The 12,473-nt window shown below is 46.4% G+C and overlaps 6 protein-coding genes across 6 annotated transcripts; 3 read left to right on the forward strand and 3 right to left on the reverse strand.

Annotated features, from left to right (window-relative positions):
* Positions 1–4: 4 nt before the first annotated feature.
* MCYG_04144 (conserved hypothetical protein) lies at positions 5–2,155 on the forward strand (the record flags this gene model as incomplete). Its single annotated transcript, XM_002846361.1, has 4 exons — positions 5–95; positions 152–1,541; positions 1,602–1,975; positions 2,088–2,155. The coding sequence occupies 4 exons, from the start codon at positions 5–7 to the stop codon at positions 2,153–2,155; spliced, it is 1,923 nt and encodes a 640-aa protein (XP_002846407.1).
* A 301-nt stretch (positions 2,156–2,456) lies between these two features.
* On the reverse strand, positions 2,457–3,425 carry MCYG_04145 (short-chain dehydrogenase; the record flags this gene model as incomplete). Its single annotated transcript, XM_002846362.1, has 1 exon — positions 2,457–3,425. The coding sequence occupies one exon, from the start codon at positions 3,423–3,425 to the stop codon at positions 2,457–2,459; it is 969 nt and encodes a 322-aa protein (XP_002846408.1).
* A 1,316-nt stretch (positions 3,426–4,741) lies between these two features.
* On the reverse strand, positions 4,742–5,880 carry MCYG_04146 (fusicoccadiene synthase; the record flags this gene model as incomplete). The annotated part of the gene is made up of 4 exons (XM_002846363.1): positions 4,742–5,147; positions 5,203–5,465; positions 5,523–5,551; positions 5,604–5,880. The coding sequence occupies 4 exons, from the start codon at positions 5,878–5,880 to the stop codon at positions 4,742–4,744; spliced, it is 975 nt and encodes a 324-aa protein (XP_002846409.1).
* Positions 5,881–6,771: 891 nt separating this feature from the next.
* MCYG_04147 (CND11p) lies at positions 6,772–8,965 on the forward strand (the record flags this gene model as incomplete). The annotated part of the gene is made up of 9 exons (XM_002846364.1): positions 6,772–6,994; positions 7,080–7,211; positions 7,271–7,550; positions 7,600–7,674; positions 7,736–7,811; positions 7,894–8,252; positions 8,313–8,397; positions 8,477–8,637; positions 8,800–8,965. 9 exons carry the CDS (start codon positions 6,772–6,774, stop codon positions 8,963–8,965), a joined length of 1,557 nt encoding a protein of 518 aa, XP_002846410.1.
* Positions 8,966–9,537: 572 nt separating this feature from the next.
* Positions 9,538–11,508, reverse strand: MCYG_04148 (benzoate 4-monooxygenase cytochrome P450; the record flags this gene model as incomplete). The annotated part of the gene is made up of 4 exons (XM_002846365.1): positions 9,538–9,618; positions 9,864–10,181; positions 10,271–11,386; positions 11,455–11,508. 4 exons carry the CDS (start codon positions 11,506–11,508, stop codon positions 9,538–9,540), a joined length of 1,569 nt encoding a protein of 522 aa, XP_002846411.1.
* Positions 11,509–11,806: 298 nt separating this feature from the next.
* MCYG_04149 (uncharacterized protein) lies at positions 11,807–12,289 on the forward strand (the record flags this gene model as incomplete). Its single annotated transcript, XM_002846366.1, has 3 exons — positions 11,807–11,829; positions 11,880–11,929; positions 11,970–12,289. 3 exons carry the CDS (start codon positions 11,807–11,809, stop codon positions 12,287–12,289), a joined length of 393 nt encoding a protein of 130 aa, XP_002846412.1.
* Between the last annotated feature and the right edge of the window lie 184 nt (positions 12,290–12,473).

Raw genomic sequence — 12,473 nt, forward strand, 5'->3', positions numbered from 1 at the left:
CGTGATGTTTGTTGTCTTGCTTGACTTCAAGGCATCTTTCGATATCAATATTGTCGATGTACCTGGACAACGATGCCCTGTTGGAAGCATGAAAGGTGCAAACAGGGTGACCTTCTCCGTCCAAGCCCTCAAGAGTCTGCTAATGTCCTAGACTACTCGCATCATAAATGGCAATCGCTTCTTTCCTCTGCACAGGGCACGGCACAATTTCCTGCCTCCTGTAGCAATATAAAAGCTCTTTTACGCAGGATTCCTGCTATACCTGATGCTTCTAGCGTTGCAGAAACCGTTGAAAAACATGCTTTATCCCTAGAAGGATACTCGATATGGAATATCCAGTCAACTGTTGCCTGCCATCTTACCTCTGAGTCGAAGAAATCAAGACCTCAAAATATAAGAATTGGACAGTTAAAGCCTACACTTTGTAGTCTTTCAAATGAATTTCTTCCAGAGTGGACCGGATTTGGCAGTTTAACGCACATTCTTCCCGCTGGTAACTATCTTTGTGTATTCGTTTTGGGTTGGTCATACGTCCTCTCTACAAGCCTAGTTGAGCTCCGAGGAAATGAAAACGACCGCACATACTATACGGATACCAGGGCAACGGTACTGGAAAAGCTGGACAAATCTTTCTCAGATAACCACTATATATTATCAATTGGCAATGCAGATGAACGAGAATCTAGATGGTGGACTGCAATCCTTGCCAATGGATGCGGATGGCGAGCGACACTTACTAGACTTGAGGCTGAGTACTGCTCACCATGGGCCTGCCATCTGAGAGATGATGAATTTTTTACTATTCAACATGATAAACTTATATTCAACTTATCATCTAATATCAACCCTCCATCCTCAAACCAGGCTCTCAGTTACCTTCTTAAATTCGCTCAAGTGCATAACATATTTGACCAACTCCTTACTGCATTTATGGCCGCCCTTACCATACCAAACCATATTAGGTTTGGAGCGCCTGTTACCTTACCGACACCCCGATTATATTCTCACTTGAATAAGCAGAGCACTCTAGAGTATAGGCAGAAGATTCCATCGACTGACGAGATTCCATATTTTATGTCGTTATCGGCCATACCTGGCGTGATATCTTCCTGCCTATTTAGCTCTTTCTGGGAACCAGGAATACCATGCAATCTTGTTAGTGAGTGGCTTCACACGCCGCTACAGGAGATAATGCCATCCCTTGTCGGTGAAAAGAAACACCACATTATTGTGCGAATGCTGGCTGCCAGATCTCCAAACATTGCGCCCTTGCTGCTGGGCTCGATGATAACCGGAATGCTACATAGGATACCGGAAGTGTATAAAAGTTTTATACCCCCGATTTGTCTGGAAGCAGCTGTATGGAGTTCATCGTCACAGTCTTTTATGGACCCGACATTCCACCGTATGCCAAACTTGCAAAGGAGTCTTACATATAAAAAAATCATCCCGCGTGAGGATGAATTTCGGCTTCTTTATATCACAGATTTTGAATCTCTGGATTATGGGGCATTACCATTGAGCCCTTACCCTCCATTTGGGTATGTGCAGCTTGGGGATACTGCTCTTGGAGTACAGTTACATGTCTCATGCGGTCATAGCTTGATCTATAGCCATTGGGTTTGGCGTGGCCAAAAACAGGGGGAGGCGCAGTACTTCGATGACTATGGCTTGGTTCCATCGATCAATATATCCTCCCTTGATAAACAGGGAGACAGATGCTATGCCTCAGCTATACACAATAGCAGGTCATTGCAGCTCATTCAACGAAGATTGTGTGACACTGTCTTTACCAGTCCGCAGCAAATCTCCAATAACGACTTTAACGAAAGACTCTCCGAGACTGCCACTCGAAACCTATTCTCCTGGACCTTTTTCCCGGACGGAGTGAGACTGGAAGACAAGGAAATATGGCATCATGAATGGCTAGATGTGCTCCTTAGTATTGATGACAACGATTCGGCAGGAACTTCCAGTTCGTGCATCTCATCAGCTAAGAGGCGATCAAAATCTATAATATTATCTTGGTTGCAAACAATTTTCATTGAACAGCAAGTGTAGAACATATTAACCACTAGAGCTTATAGATTTTCCTAACACATCCAGCAAAGAGCTGAACGCATCAAACTCCAATTTTGCAACACTCTTTGATTGATAGGTATTTTTACTTCTACTGCCACCCCTAGTGGGCTGCTTCAATGTCTCTAACTAGATTCCTTATCTGAGCCCTACTGTTAATGTTTTTTCGTGGAAAAAAAGCTAAGGAAATGTCTTATCACCCTTGGACTACTCCTACTCACTACCTCTCTCTGTACAGCCGTATGTTGACTGTTGCATAATTATATACAAATACTACTGAAACATTACTGTGTTAAAAGACCGGGTTATTCTATTGAAGCATTTCGGACTAATCTGGAGGGTATGGTTAATCAGATTCGTTACCTCAGGTGGCGTAATTACATATAATCCCTAGTCTTGTTCTCACAGAATTCCCAAAACTCCTTTGCCCTCCCGGTTCCGCCATCCTCAGTCGATTTTGACGCATCAGCCAGGTCCTGTCTCAGTGTTCTAGAAATTCTGCCCCAGGGTATTATATAACACCCGTTTTCCTCCAAGTTTACTTCTGACGACAATCCGGCGTATAACTCGGTTGTGGCGGCTAACTCTGGCTTATATAGCAACGGTCTCGCTAAGAATTTCATCCATGGACTGTGTCTAAGGAGATTTGTATTCGCTGCTCCTGGGTTGAGAGAAACACTGATAATGTTATGAGAAGGTCCAACTCGGCAGGCAAGCTCAGATGCAATGAACATATTTCCAGCCTTTGAAGTGACGTAGGTGCGAGTTTGATCTTGAGGGGGGGAGGTGAGTTCAGACATGACGATGCCTCCCTTCGGGGCGGACAACTCGACGATTTGGCTTCCTGTCCAGATAACGCGTACTGAACCAGGGCTGGTTGTTGCCGCAGTTGTTTCCAGGAGGGGAAGAAGTAATTGTGTGAAGAGGAAGGGTCCCAGGCAGTTTGTTGCGAGTTGTAGCTCAATCCCTTGTTTAGATAGGCTTCCTAGTGGCGGCTGAGAGACGCCTGCATTGTTCCAGAGAATATCGAGTCTGGATTCTTTTTCTTTGAATGCTTCGACAGATGCTTTAATGCTGTTTAGATCGTCAAGCATGAGATGAAGAAACTCCAAGCCACCACCCTCGGGCACAGCAGCCTGTATCTCCTGGATTGCCGTTTGTGCCTTTTCCTCGGACCGCCCAGCGATGTAAACCCTCCCTCCTTTTCGATAAAGCATTTTGACTAGTTCCAAGCCGATGCCAGATGCACCTCCTGTCACGATAAAGACCTTTCCATCCTGTGAACCCACATCTGCCTCTGTCCAGGTCGGCTTGGGTGGGAAAAACTGCGAGAACTGAGCACCCATTTTGATCACAAGCTCCGTATCTGGTGCTGGTTGCCCTTTGGTTAGTGGGAAATGAGATGGTAAATGTTGAAGTCAATCGACACTAAGAGTTAGCAGGCAGAAAGGAAGAGAAGCTTGTCGCGAGGAAGTTTGAGATTAGGCTCTGGGGTTTGAATGGTGGCCCTTGGCGTCAAAGGTCCTTTGTCAATATTCTGAATACTACCTAAACTCCTCCGCCTGGTCACGAAATACTTGAACTGTTGGACAAAAGTTGTGCGACGTTATCATTGGTCTCATTCATTAATAATTAGTTATCATTCTATAGACAGGGCTGATCTTCACCATGGGCATGAGCCGAGGATCTACCACAGTGACCTACCAATCGAGATGGGTCCATATGCACGTTGCCCTCTGACGGAAGAAGGTTATGAGGAGGATGTGTCAGAGGTACTCTATGCTCACCATGTTGAAGGTCGAAATTAAATGACGTTTGGGGGGCAACTAGGCAGGGCGGTTGAGAATTCTACCGTATATCCAGCGAGACTTATTCCATCTAGAACATCGGTATGCAGAGCCACAGAGTTGCGTATCTGCTTGTTACGCTGTGCGATGTCATGATGCACGCTGGTTTCCGCTTTAGGAAGTCGCTAAATATGGAACTTGTCTGTGCTTTGAAACCCCACTTTATAAGCTTAAATCACATGATAAAATCTTTAAACAAACTCCAAAAAGCATAAAATTGACATCTCCTATCAGGCTCTTCAATTCTCTCATCCTCCCAATGCCTTGATGATCCCGAACATGTCAGTTTATGCACTTCGGACTGTGTACATAGTATATACGTATATGCAGCTGGGACAGGGATAAGGCGGGTTCCTACTTAGCTCACTGGCTACCAAACGAGCGAGCAACGTCCAATTTCAAGTCCACGCGCCCTTTTCACTGCTTTTGGTGGAAGCCATCCTTATAATCGGAATGCCGGCCCGAGGTTCTGACACAGCCCCTACAGATGGCCAATCCTAAGTTAAACCGCAGGCAGATGTTTACTCCTCCAGGCGGCTAGAAAAGTCACTGTGGGATACTTATCCGTCACCTCACTATACAAGCAAAAAGTTAAGAACTGGTTGAATAAAGATAATACTTTTGGCAATTGTCACTCATCGTATGAAAATTGACGTTGACCATACATAAAACAACTTAATATTATTTCATCACTAAAAATCAAGATGGAAATAGAGGGGAAAAAAGAAAAGAAAAAGAAAACTATACGACAAGAAACCAACAGGGAAAGTCCAGCCCCAGGCGTATGGATCTGTGCCTCTATTCACCTCGATACCTCAATAATCGTGATATCTTGGGCAGTAAATACTCCAGACGAGATTCCCAGTATGGCTGAATCTCACTGCCTCTAGATATGCGCGAGTATCTCTAGAGAGGCTAGGATCCTGCTTCGCTTTTTCGACGATGATGTTATACTTGGCTATTTGCTTTCTGATCTCCTCGGCGCATGCGACCATCGCTTCCTCTTCGCTCAGAGATCGCTCCTGCATGATGACCCAGACCGCGTTGAAGACATAGTCTAGGCCATCTGCTACAGCTTCATCACGCTCCTTTCTCCAAGAGTATAGGTCGTTTGTGAGACCAAGAGCGGCGTATCCTGGCCTGGCCAGTTCCATACAGAGTTCTAATTCGTCATCCGGGATAGTAAGGGCCATACCAAAGGTCAATGTCCCGAACCAGATTCTATACAGGAGTTAGAATCAAACAAAAATGGCGAGGATTTAACAAAAGTACTTACAGCTCACCAGCATCGATTACTCGGCTAGGAATATACTCCTCTAAAGTATCAAATGGCCGCGACCTTGTTCGAGCAGCGAGTTGAACGAATTTGGACCATGCCTTCATAGCTGTGATGGCGCGTGGGGCATCTATGGCAACCATATTTGCCAAAATCTGGGCTTGGAGCTTCTTCTCCTGCCCATCGTTGGATCTGGCTTCTTGATTCAATGCTTTGTCGTCATCAAAAGCATCCAGCATATCATGATGTTGCCCATCTTTATACTACTCCTGGTTAGCAATGAATATAAGGCATGCAGGAATGGAATGCCTTTCACTTACTCCCTTTAGGTCAAGCTTTTCCATGGCATCTATATGATATATTAGCACCGGATGGTATGGATTGAGTCATAATGGGCCTACCGTCATAGAGGAATGCGAACTCATTGGCATACGAGATGATCTCTAGTCTCTCAGGGAGGCATTCTGGGACAGTTACGCGAATGAAACTATAAGGGTAGCCTAGGCCACCCTTGTAGCCGTGCACCGGACGTACGTGCCTGCTCCAGTCATTCTGGGCGCGGAGCGCGCCGTTGATCTCTTTATAGGGATCCCGATGGATACGAAGAGGAATGCCGTGGGCGAGGCCATCAGTCTCATAGAACATTGGGTCAATCTCATCAGAGTAGTGGAACTCCATGGCCGATTATGATGTTTAGCGGAGATTATATGAGGAGAAGTGCAGGAAGGGTACAGCAAATATTGCACAGAAAATGGATGGAATAGACATGGGAACTAGAGTCCTTACATATCTAGATCCCTAGCCTCTTTATATGTTACCCTGATGTACGTCCAACATTTACAGCCTATGATCCTTTCACACTATTCAAATACCCTATCACCCGCTCAATAACGTTTATAGTACCGAGCATATACCTTTAAGGTACCTCAGGCACGGAAAGCTGCGGCGCACCCAGCCCCTGGGAATGGAAGGAAGACGAATGGGGCCATGATCCAGATTTGCTCGAGGTGGAGCTTTGTCTTGAAGCTGTTCTGGTAACTAGATGGAACCTTCAGGCGGGCCAGCCGATTGTCATTTTCAGCCTGCCGGGCCTAAATTAGCCAACCTACCAGCCATTAACCCAAAAGTAAAACAACAGACAGGGGTCGACTTGCCAAGACGCATGTTTATAGTGCAAGGCTTGTAGTCTAACCAACGGCTCAGCCGCCAAAACAACCATGATAGCTTGGGATGCGCTGACAGCAGGACCACGAGAGCCCGTTTTCTTTCCGTTTGCAATACGTATGTATACATGAAAACAAATTACGGCGTCAATAACTCTGATTGGATTCGTATGCAGGGTCCGTTCTTGGTGTCATCCCTGTTGGCTGCTGATCCGAGATTTCATCCTGGGGCTGCCTAAAACTCAATCGAGGGACGGTACAGCGCTACCAAACCACATTGTGCAAGGCTGGGCTGACTATTTCTGCAAATAAAAAGGTAGATAATGCGCACTGCAATGAATTTCGGTCTCTAGCGAGCATCTTCTCTTCCATTTTCTAATACGCCCTCTCCCTGAAAGCACATACAATGGATAACATATCGTTCAACCTACCCGTCACCCTGACTATATTGGGAGGGTCATATATCCTGTATTCTCTCAGCCTTATCATCTACAATCTCTATTTTTCCCCGCTTTCCAAGTTTCCGGGATCGAAATGGATTATTGCGACTTATTGGCCGGAGTTCTACTATGACTGGTGGTGCAATGGGAAATACCTCTTTGAAATTGAGAAGATGCACGACAAATATGGTGAATATAATCGATCTTTGCCAATATCATTTCCCTTCCTGGTAAATGCAAAATTTCTCTGACATAATGGCTTGATTTGGGAAAGGCCCTATAATCCGGATTAACCCTGAGGAGCTGTCCATTCGTGACCCTGATTTCTACAACGAGGTCTATGTCACAGAGAGTAAACGCAGAACTAGTCACTATGATGTTTTTTGCAAAGGAATTGATTTCGATGGTTAGCTGATTTCCCCCAAGAGAGAGAGGAGAGCTCTGTCAGTGCTAAATTTTCATCAGGATCACATTTACTCACTGTGGACCATGATCTCCATCGACGTAGGAGAAAGCCACTTGAGCCATTCTTCTCCCGTCAGGGGATTATGCGGCTTCAAGATATGCTGGCAGAGGTAGCTCTTAAATTGGAATCGCGAATCAGAGCCCTTGAAGGGACAAACACCGTGATACGACTGGACCATGCATTCTCCGCATTTTCCGGCGACATCATTGGGAAAATCTGCCTAGATAGTGGAGATGAGAGCAAGACTTTTTTGAGCCACCCAACGTTTAACCCCGAGTGGTATGCAATGCACAAGAGCTATTCTAACAACAAGACACCAATCTGACAGTGGGACCAGGTACGATACCATTCACACCATAGTTCGTTCGATTCCCTTGTTCACTGCCTTTCCCTGGATTGTCCAGTGAGTTTGGCTACCCCGTACCCCCCGGCTGAATGAGATGCAACATTCTAACATTAAGCAGGGTTGTGAGCTTTATTCCGGAATCAATCCTTCTCCGGGCCTTCCCAAGGGGCCAAATGTTTAACAACTTCAAGGATGTAAGTAAACCACTTTTGAATCACTGGATAGGGGCCGCGAATCGAAAATAATAGAAATTATAAGCTAAGATTTTTAATATAGGTTGCCAAACAACACATCTACCGGGCTCTAAGAGACACGGAAGAAAGTAAAAAAACAGGCAAGAAGGATACCCATCATGCCTCTCTCTTCCACTATATTGCAACCAGTGATATGCCTGAATCTGAACGATCACCGGAACGACTAGCTAAAGAAGCCCAGGTGCTTCTCGGTGGTGGAACTGCTAGTACTGCACGTACAATTGGCTTTACAGCCTTCTACATAATGTCCGTCCCAGAAATCCGGTCAAGACTGGAGGATGAGCTCAGGGATGTGATGGCAGATTGGCCACAACGCATCCCGTCTTGGGCTGAGCTAGAAAAGCTGCCCTTCTTACAGGCACTAATCAAGGAGTCCCTTCGGTAAGCCCTAGCTCTAATCTTGGTGCATGAAACTAATGCTAATAACAATTTACTCCACAGCCTCAGCTACGGTGTTATGCACAGACTTCCCCGTATTTCACCAGATGTGCCTATTCAGTACAAGCAGTACTCTATCCCTCCTGGAGTAAGATCATATTTCCAAACTCTCTTTGATTAAATGGAAACCATCAAGCTCTAACACCAGTCATCGTTTTCCCCCTCAGGTTCCTGTGGGAATGTCAGCTTATTTCATGCACTCTGATGCGAATGCATTCCCCGAGCCAGATAAGTACATCCCTGACCGATGGCTTGGGAAGATTACCCCTGAAATGCACCGAAGTTATGTGCCATTTACACGAGGTTCCAGAAATTGCCTGGGAATGAAGTGAGTGATCTCTTCCCTTACCTCTACTGGCCATCTAGTGGCTGTGGACGGATCTGCCTGCAGCATGCGTTCCCCTCTTAGCGGCGTTTGCTTCGTATGCGAAGAGATGCATGAGTATCCACAGTTTTGGGGGCTAACAGACTTCTTATTTCTTTCATACAGTCTAGCAATGTCTGAAATGAGCCTTATTCTCGCAGTCCTCTTCCGACCTCATGGCCCCAAGTTCGAGCTTTTCGAAACGGACGAAAGTGACGTAAAGCAAGCCCATGATTTTCTTATCCCGCTCCCCAAAATCGATACGAAGGGGGTTCGAGCCATCATCCGCTAAACTAGATGAGATACTTTTATTATTGCTCACGAATGTATACCACATTATCTCTATGTATATATGCCGGGGTACGCAAAGGCTTCATAGCATTAACAGTTAATAAACCCCAAAAACTACTTTCATTGGATACCTACAACAGAACCAACTATTATGTTCTGCCTCTGTATGGAGTACTCAAGTTAGCTATTTATACCCTGGTCGGACCAAGTCTGGGCTTTTTGGACTTAATATAACTACTATGTAGGTTACTCCATAACTAACTTACTATACTCAAGCCAACGATGGGCCGGCGGGGCGCCCACCGAGACTCAATGTAGAATAAACATATCGCTAGCTGGATGAAGCTACCCTACATCGTATTCGCCCCGGTTATAAGGTTAAGGATTCCCACCGTCATAGTACGGAGTATAGGGAGTACAATGCCAGGCTTTGAGGTATAAGGAGTCAGCAAGGCATCTTTGTTGTATACGTACTATAGCCGAAAGCAAAGCAGAGAAAGTAAACGTTTCTCACCGTTGAAATGATGGTGCCCTGAAGCTTGGATATGCAGCCGTGTTGGTCGTCTATGTATATTACGCCCAGTATTGCCATGGGTTGTATGCAGATGTCGGATGTTTGATATGGGGAGAAATGCACCAATGAAGGATGACAGGCTACCAACATGTAGCAGTGCAGGGTGAGTTTGATCTGGACAAGGGTACCCCATATAAGAAAATGGAATATAACAGGGTTGGTCCCAGGATACTATACTACAAGCAAAAGCTCCTGCCATCCCATCCCTTATTGTCTGGTAGTATCGAACGACCAGTATCGGTCTCTGATATGATCCCAGCCGCACGCCCTATACATACACATCACCGCGGAGTTTACCTCAATCTGATCGCAGTTTAATTCTTACCTCGATCGGTTTCTTCTCAACGAGAAGAAACGTCCTCAGCTCTTCCCATTTGAGTTTCTTTTCCTCTACCGCTTCAAAATCAAAGGCCCAGACTAATCTGGCGAGAATAAGCCTCAGCTCTGCCCATGCAAGGTGCTGACCTAGGCATTCTCTTGGTCCTACGCTGAACGGCTGAACAGCGTTCCGCTGGTCTTTGAAGAAGGGTGACTTTGGGTTGGCACTGGCCTCTGGGAGCCAACGCTCAGGGATAAAGGTTGTTGCAGAGTGGAAGAATGACGGGTCGCGGTTCAGAGTGTAAGCTTGGATACTTACCGCAGTCTGACATAGGGGTGTCAGATGTCTTGCATTTATATATATATATATATAGAAAAGAAAGCAGAGGGTATACGAGAAACAAAAAAACTTACACCTTCAGGTAACAAAGTTCCACAGACAGTATCACCTCCGCGAGGGACGACTCTAGGCAACATCCATGGGACAGGCGGACAAAGCCGCAGGCCTTCCCGTAGTACGGCGTTGAGGTATACGAGGCCCTGAAGGGCATCGAGCTTCATGTCGCTTTCGCTTTGGAATGCGCTGCGTACCTCTTTGGTGAGTTTCGCAAGTATATCCGGATTTGCCACAAGGTGATTCATCGTTCCGCTCAGCGTCGTGGCCGTAGTTTCGCTCCCAGCAGTCGTCATCACCATGAAGGTAGCGTAGATCTCTCCCACTGGCATCTTGGTGCCTCCATCCGCCTTGATAACATGGGACATGAAGTCAGGCCGGTCAAGTTCCCAGCTGAGACGCCGGTCCACCTTATCGACAATCTGCTGGAAATGATCCTTTTGCATCTTCTTTAGAGACTCGGGTATACATTTCATAAGCATGGAAGTGACCAGGGGGAAAAATTTGGTGGCCGATATAAACGAGGCTGCCTTGACGCTGTTGAAAAGTAGAGCGATCCACGGATGGTACCGAGAGTTTTGGAGACAGTCAAACGACTCGCCAAAGCCGAGTTCTCCAAAGATATCAAAGGTGGTGAAGTTGAACCAGGGCCCGATATCAAACTCCGCCCCCTTTTTACCGTCCTTTACTTCACTCGCCTTGTCGTGCATCCGTTCAATAAGAAGATTAACATATTTCTGCACCAGCGGCTCCTGGGCCTTTAGAGCACGTGTAGTGAAGCCGGGAGCCAGTATCTTTCGTATGCGAGCATGGTTTTCCGGGCTCATTGCACTCAGAATCGAATCAGGCTGGCCGTCCTGCCGTGCCCACCAGATGGGGTCCTTGAGGAATTGTTTATGCCCCTGACGGACTCGAAAGATATCATTGTATGCCTCTCCATGCGCAAAGGTGACTTCATCCGGCGCAGTACGTATAACCGGCCCATATTTCTGATGAAGCCTTTCAAAGTCGTGTACTATCGTTCCCCGGATGAGGGCTCGAATATAGGGGAGACGTGTAGCTGCCCATGTCCGAGGACCGGGGATCTTCGCCAGCGGGTGAAAGTACAAGTTGTAGATGATCTTGCATAGGGGATACTATAGAATCTCATCAGTCATATTCAAGAATTGAAGCAGTTCATAGATTTCTTTTCTCTCTCCCGTACCGCCAGCAACAATGCCGCCGCCACCACAACGCCGTGCATTTCGAAGACGGCCATATCAAAACAAAGGACGACGAAGAAGACAGAAGAAATTAGGCACACATATAAATTAGCGAGGAAAAACGGAGAACGGTGCTGGCCTTTTGTCCCGCGTCTGAATCTCTTCACTGATATTTACTAACTACCAAAGCTGGTCCCAGACGGGCTGCAACTTGGCGTCTTCAAACTCGAATCCCACGAATCTGAACGGGACTTTATCCTAGGACTCGGGAAGTCCGTATAATACTTTCATCGTTGTTTATCCCAGCCGTTGCTAACACTTGTTGGTTGTGGTCTTTGTTGGACGGCTTAAGTTATGGCGCTTTCTTTGATAACTACGTAGTAACCACTTAACAACTAACTACCACTCGCTAACTACCAACATATAGATATTTCATCGACATCGACATCGACGTCGGCACCTGCTTGAAGACGAGCCGTGAGGACTTGTCTAACCGCCGGCTTTGCAGTAGCCCAAGGCTGGTCCAGAATTCAACCACCAACCAAGATGGGGAATGTGATATCAGCTTCGGCTGGTGTAACTGACTGGCTGATGATTTCTTCTGGAGGACAAGAACAGCAAGCCAGCCTCGCTTCGCGTCTCTACGCTTTGTTTTGCCTGATCTTCAGAGGTCCTGATGTGCATAAAACCTTTTTTGATGTGATTCGAAAGGCTGGAAGGGCGAATATAAGCAAATCACAGCTGCTGGAATACGGGCTTCGCCCCCCCGGTTGTACACATGAAGAACAATCCACCTGTCCATGCTTGCAAGTTCCGTGTGGGCTACAGACGACCTGATTGAGTGGAATGAGAGAATGCATATACGGCTGAAGACCTCGCCAGAAGGATTTACAGGCCCAGGGTTCCCGGTCATACAAAGCATGTCTGTTTTTAGTACGACGAGCACGTTCGATAGCCCCCCAATATGATCACTGCTCGGTCCGACGAACCAGAGGAACCCTTCGGTGCTTCGTTTAGGCAA

This window comes from Microsporum canis, genomic scaffold (genome assembly GCF_000151145.1).
Source record: "Microsporum canis CBS 113480 supercont1.4 genomic scaffold, whole genome shotgun sequence".
Classification (NCBI taxonomy): domain Eukaryota; kingdom Fungi; phylum Ascomycota; class Eurotiomycetes; order Onygenales; family Arthrodermataceae; genus Microsporum; species Microsporum canis.